Raw genomic sequence first — 6743 nt, 5'->3', positions numbered from 1 at the left:
GAAAAAAAAAAAAAAAAAAAAAAAAAAAAAGCAAAGGATGCTCATTAGCATCAGATTATGAATATCTTTCCTTAGGTGCCTATGAGCACGAATATTAAATTACTTAAAAATTTGTGATATTACTATTCTAGTTCTGCTAGAGGATTGCATTTCAAGACTAAAAGTTAAATTCGACGCGTAGTTTATAGGATTTCATACATAAATTCATACTAAATTATTTCAGCTTGGTCGTTTAAAGTTTTCATTTTTTAGTTTTTGTGTATTCACATTACGGTCTTAAAAGATACTTTGTTTCGTTGTTAACGTTGTTAGAAAAGCAAAATTTATATCGAGCTGAACATCGTTTTTCTATTTTTTTTCTCTTTTGTTCTGTTTGCCATAAAATCAAAACAATGGCTGTGTTCAGCAGAGAAAGCAGCTTTGCAACTGTTGTAAAATTTTTGAATAGGATCGGTTTATACATTTAGATCCATTGAGAAACTAAAAAAAGCAAGACCAATCATATTAAAGAATCTCTGCTGAAAGCAGCCATTGGTGTCGATAAATTGTATAATTTGTACATATAAGAAGCAGCATTAGGAACATATTTATGTATTACGAAATTTACCTTTGACGTTAAATAGCCGTTGCCGAGCTTCGAGATTGGGCTGCACCACAGCGATTAGAATCTGGAGCATGAACAGACACCGCATGATTGGCACTGAATCGAACATGTTTCTTGCTAACGAAATGCGATCTCCTTGATGTCTGCCGATGTTCCCCTTTATTCTGGAACACACACGTCGTGTAACCGCAACATGAGTTTCTCGTTAAATCCTCTCATCACACAGCAATTGGGTCATTTCCGCGATTTAAGATTACGAATTAAAGCTTTGTGTTGAGCTCGAAGAATGCTCCGTCAACGGCGCAAAGCATAGAAAGATAATTTATGAAAAGTACTTGATTAAACTCCCTTTGACCGTGACATGGGGAAAAAAATTCTAAAGGTTGAAATGAGAATTCACTCTCTCTCTCTCTCTCTCTCCACGAGAATGAAAAAGGGAAAATATTTTCATCTCCGTCCTTTCTTCTGGATAAAAAGTCCTTTCCTCCAATGAGAGAATGGAACAGAAAATCAGTTTCGTCCTATATTTTCTACGTGCCAAACTCATGCTCGGATATAACGTACCTCATACGATTTTCTCGTGCGCGCCGAGCTGTCTCAGGATCGTTCATGGCGACGCTGCCTAGTTTCGATAATTGGAATTCGTTCAACCATACCGTGCCGATGATCGAGCTCGACAAGCTACTGGATTCTTCCATCCGAGCTAAAGGTAGAACTCATCTCGGAATATGACTCTTACGTGTTTCGCTGACAATAGAATCATAGCTCGCGGCGTCTCTCGGTAAGGCAAGTTGAACGATAATGCTGTCGATGGGATTTTTTTCAGAAATTTAGAGTTACGTTAAATCGTGATCGTAATCTCGAACGTAATGCGAAGAATGTCATTTACATTGTGCATTGCAGATTTATCCCTGAATGATCTATCAAATGTAATAATTAACACTCCTGTTCTCTCACTCGCTACTATCTGATATTGTGACGTTAGAAGCGAGAAAACACAACAAAAATTCTTACAAATTAAATTTGAATAAAAATATTTTCCATTTGAAACATACAACATTTGTATAGTCGATAGAACAGACCCATAGAATGTATCGGAAACTATCTTGTTGTTTCGGGAAGAACTTAAATCATATTTATTTCTTCGTATTATAATTATATTTATTTATTTCTTAATTTATATTATTAATTCGACAATTTGCCGTAGCTGTGAATATTGTTCATTTCGTCCTTGATTATTCATAATTTATTTCAAACTATACGATTATTTATGAATTAACGAAATAAAAGAAGAATTTCCGATATAGGTATTTTACAAGTCAGTTCTATCGATTGCAAGTGTTGTTTTATTAAAACACATTTCCGCATTAATATTTTTGCAAGAATTCTTATCATGTATTTTCTCGCTTCTGACGTCATAATATGAGATAGTAGCGATGAATGAATGGAAGTTTTGACGTCAGTGTATTTTAATTTTTAATCGATATTGTTCGTACGAATAGGTATGACGTGTCGAGGGAGATTTCGTGACAAGAATAGTTTATACGTATATAATAGTTTTTTGATAACTAGATAATTAATATCAACTAGAGGCCTCGTAATATATTCTCGGCAAAGTACACGAATATCGCATAAGCTGCACGTCGGCTTAATCATCACGAGTAGCTCGTGTTCTTCTCAAATACTTCCACACAGAAACCAGATCCGATGCTTTATGAAAGCGCAGGAGAGTTTCGTAGCCGGAATGATGAGTTGGGTGGGAGAAAGTCAAAACGGGTTCATTAATACGACGCGGAATTGGTAATTAGTCTCGCATGTATCTATCAACCAGAACGCAAATAAGTTTTGCATGTACGAGCGAGGAAATTGACGGGATTGTCGATGAATATTAATCCATATCGAATGGAATGAGAATATCAAAGTATATTTTAATAATTGAGCCATTGAAAGAACTAACGATAAAAGTTATATCCATTTTGAGAAACGAGAGAATATTCATGAATGTGTACTTAACTTAAGTTCCAACTTTTTCTACTATAATACTTTTTCTACTCTGCGGTGCTATACATAGAAAGTAAAAAAAGAATGTTAAGTTTTATATTACTTTAAAATTAATACGGGGGTAACGAATTAATTGTACCACCGTCGTCGGCTGTAGAAACGCAAGTTGCAGCATTATGATAATGAATCGATACGACGCTTTCTAGATAGTATTACAATTTACGTTTCGGAATTTCGGGCGCGTGGCGTTTAAAGTATTAATTTACGCTGCCCCGCTGTATTCGCTGTATTCCCTATTTTCGATATAAGCGCGAACGTTTGCGACTACGCGAATATTGCAAGCATTCGCGTAGTCGTATACTCGACTCGATTGTATGCCGTGTCAGTAACAGACGTAACCACTTACGGTACAACCGCGGAATATTAATAAGCGGGGCGTAGGTTTTAAAGCGTCTCGCGTCACCTCGATTGAGTTATCGCACCTGTAATACGCATGGGATGAGAACACCGGTGTAGATTAATGGCACGAGTGTCATTAGAGGACGGTGCGTGAATCTACGATGAATAAACACGCATTCCGTGCGCGGTCCTTACACATGTCTTTAATCGATGTTCAGCCGGAAGTGGGCGGCATCGCTGTACCTTGAATAAATATTTATTTCCTCGTAGGAAAGAGGAAAATTCAACTAAGAAAATAGACGAAGGTATCTCGTGAGAGGTATATCGTTTCAGTGGCCGTGTTGAAACACGTATAGGTAATCGCACTCGTGAAGATGCCGAGGCTCGGGAAAAGGTGAGAGAGAGAGAGAGAGAGAGAGAGAGAGAGAGAGAGAGAGAGAGCGAATAAATAAATTCTGAAGTTGCTCGAGTGAGATTAATTCCTACAGGCGTATCGACGTTAGCCAGGCGTCAAAATTTAAAACGTTGGCATAATTAATATGGCAACTCACCCAGTGAGCGACTTTGAATTATACGAAGCCGAATGATTTCACGATTATAACATGAGTTCATGTAAATGGTCTTCTTTTTTTAACATGAACCGTTTTCCACCGTGCTGCGAAAAATGCCGCCGACTACGAGATCCATTAATCTTACGCTTTTCAAGTGCTTTACGCTTGTCGGTTCTCGAATTACATGCGTTTGCATTAATCGCGCTCTCATCTATAATAATAAGGAAAGCTTAATTAATATCGACGAGCTGGAAATTCTGTTAAACAAAATTGTCGCTACTGTGAACAATATTGAAATTGTCATAATGCTATCACAATTCATCGTCATAATCTGTTTGATCATTCGAGAAAAATCTTTCTTGCTTTCAGATACTATCATATTGAATAATTACGCCTATGTAATTCCGAGTTATCAAGTTATTAAATCCATAATACATTTTTGTAAACCTCAAGCGTACAACTCGGACAATAAATTAAGCGGCCACATAATAAATTTCTATCCCTGCGACAGCTATCGCGTACGCTTCGCGTTGCGATATTTTACTCATATTTTACAGCATAAGAATGCACGGAGATATTTACGTGCGTGTAACACTGCAAATCCAGCAGTTTCGCGCGAATGCGCGATTTATGCCATTAAAATTTTCTAACGGTATCTATCAACATAAACGGATTACCAATGAATGTTTCGTCGGTATGTAAAATATTTAAATATGACTTACTCGGCTTGCTCGGACATGAAAATGAAGCTGCGCTGGTAAAAGGATACATATGTATCCTTTTACCAGCGGAATATTCTTTTGTTCGTCGAGTAATGGATCGAAAATAGTAGAAAAAAAAGATATTTCTTTCAAATTAATTACGTACATTCATTTGATTTTACGGACATTACATGAGCTTTCATGACAGCGTACGTTTCATATAGAAAAAGAAGATTATATCTTGAAAATTGCAAAAATATTAATGGGTTATTGGAGTATTAGAGACGCGCTTTTTAATATGCGAGGTAACAGCTATTCATTGTATTCTTTACAATAATGGAATAATCTGAGAGCATAACATTGTATACACATATTAATTTTCAAAATATAGCGATTTAAAAAAGAAAAATTTTTATTATGTTAAATAATGAAAATTCATTTTGAAATTTTTTACTGAATGTAATCTCGTATTCTCTACAATGTGAAATTATGAAAATATTTCCATGTTAGTCTATTTATAAAATAGAATTGTTCTATATAAACTGCAAATATGCTCGAATAATACACGGTATAATTGTTAGCGTGAAAGTGCGCGCGTGACTCTTAATTAAGAGCACGACAATCGAGATAAAAATGTAGGAAAAGTTCATGGTACTGTAACTTCACATTAGCTTATTTAAACGAGATGCTAGAAGTTTTTATATATAGTAATGTCTTTTGCGTAGGTAGAATAATTAAATAAAATGAAATAATTACTAGATTTATTCGTTGCATTTTTCAACGTTATGAGTTATTCTCTTTATTTATGCAAAGGATGCGATTTAACTTCTTTATTCATTATATTTTAATTCATATTTTTATTCATACACAACGATAAAAATATTTTCTAAATCATTGTTATCGTATTTTGAAACTCACACAGCAAAAGTATATGAAGTGAATTTTTTTGTTAAACGTTCACATAAAATTAACCGTTAATTAAGCGTATTTCGTAATTTTACTGAATAAATAACTTTCATATAATATTTATAGAAATTTTTTTAGTAGAAAACGCCACGAACAACTACTCGTAAAGGTAAAAATTATTAAATAAAATCATTAAATTTTCTGATAGGTCTTTTTATCCGCGAGTAATTTTCTAAATAATTTTTCACGATCGAAAACTATGAAGTTTAAAGAAAAATTGTGAAACGCGCTTGGTGCTAACGATAATTTAAGCATCAACGAGTCGTCCTCCGTGCTGATCGTGAGAAGCGATGGTACCTGTCCGTGTATAGCCCTCTCCTTAACGATTTAATAATTACGTGGCTCTCTTCGGAGAGTCGAAACAAGTCTCTCATTAACTGCAGCGTAATTTGTTGACTTTCGATTTGATATGCAACTCCTCGAACGCTCTGACGTACCGCGCCGCCATTGGGTTATCATTATCATGATACGTGTAACAACATAATGACGTAAGAGTGAGTCCATTTTTCTGCATCCGGCAGTTTGTGAGAAAGGTATACGACGCGCAAATAGCGGGTTTTCATTCGGCAAATATTGCTGACCCTGATTTCGATTAATTAATACGCGTTCTCTGTGTCGGTTGGAAGATTGAGAATTATGTACGCGCACGGTAAATTGGATCATATTGGGCGGTTACAAGGATTTAAAATCACAGGATCAGTTTATTTAAGAGCAATAGAGCAATTTTCAGAATGATTGTTACATGCTGAAAATATTTATTGATTTATGATAATCGCTGATTCATGACCGTTTCTTTACCAATGTGTGTAGTAATTTTATAACCTTTAAGAAGGTAGAGATGACAGCATCACCCCACGCAAAGTTTCTTCAAAATTTTATTCGGGAAAAGGAACATAAAAAGTATTGCCCAGAAGTAAAATTTATTTTTTATACCTTCCTCTCTCTCTCTCTCCCTCTCATAAGAATATAAATAATATATATTTAACTTTATGTATTATATACTATTAAAAAATATAACTATAAAGATAAAATTTGTTTAGAGTACTTAAACATTATTCTCGTCTATCTACTTAAAAGCTAATTTCGGTTCAACTTAATCTTTTGCTAGTTTTAAGAATTAGAAAAAGATGAAGAGTAAGTTGAATCGAGATCAAAGTTAATCTACATCGATAGAAACGGACATTATTCGAAAGTTATCCACTATTTATTCAAATCATTATTATCTAAATGACGGGTAAATGAGAGTACTAACACGCGTACTAATTCAGGCGTTATACAATATTTAGACGTATGTATTTCAAAATCCTCACATAAACTTTGAATAAAGACCGAATGGCTCCATTCGAGCCATCTTGATGAATATTTTATTTAGAACGTTGCTGAATGCTTTCCATTTAATGACACAAATCGACACAAGCATCGGTCTATCTTTCTTTGCATTTAGTAATAACTTGTGCCATCAAATGGAAAGCATCTGTTAGGTACGATTTGTAGCTACGATTGATTGAAAATCCGTATATC

General features: G+C 34.8%; 1 protein-coding gene across 1 annotated transcript in view; it reads right to left on the bottom strand.

Annotated features, from left to right (window-relative positions):
- Positions 1 to 6743, bottom strand: part of LOC108748126 (A disintegrin and metalloproteinase with thrombospondin motifs 7-like) — a 54097-nt gene that overhangs the window by 44851 nt on the left and 2503 nt on the right. The window contains exon 2 of the mRNA XM_018486151.1: positions 608 to 768. Within this exon, the coding sequence (XP_018341653.1) occupies positions 608 to 713 (106 nt within the window). The 5' untranslated portion in view covers positions 714 to 768. The remainder of the gene's footprint in view (positions 1 to 607; positions 769 to 6743) is intronic.

This window comes from Trachymyrmex septentrionalis, unplaced genomic scaffold (assembly GCF_001594115.1).
Source record: "Trachymyrmex septentrionalis isolate Tsep2-gDNA-1 unplaced genomic scaffold, Tsep1.0 scaffold211, whole genome shotgun sequence".
Taxonomy (NCBI): domain Eukaryota; kingdom Metazoa; phylum Arthropoda; class Insecta; order Hymenoptera; family Formicidae; genus Trachymyrmex; species Trachymyrmex septentrionalis.
Note: the sequence above shows the minus strand (reverse complement) of the source record. Positions and strands in the feature narration are given on the sequence as shown.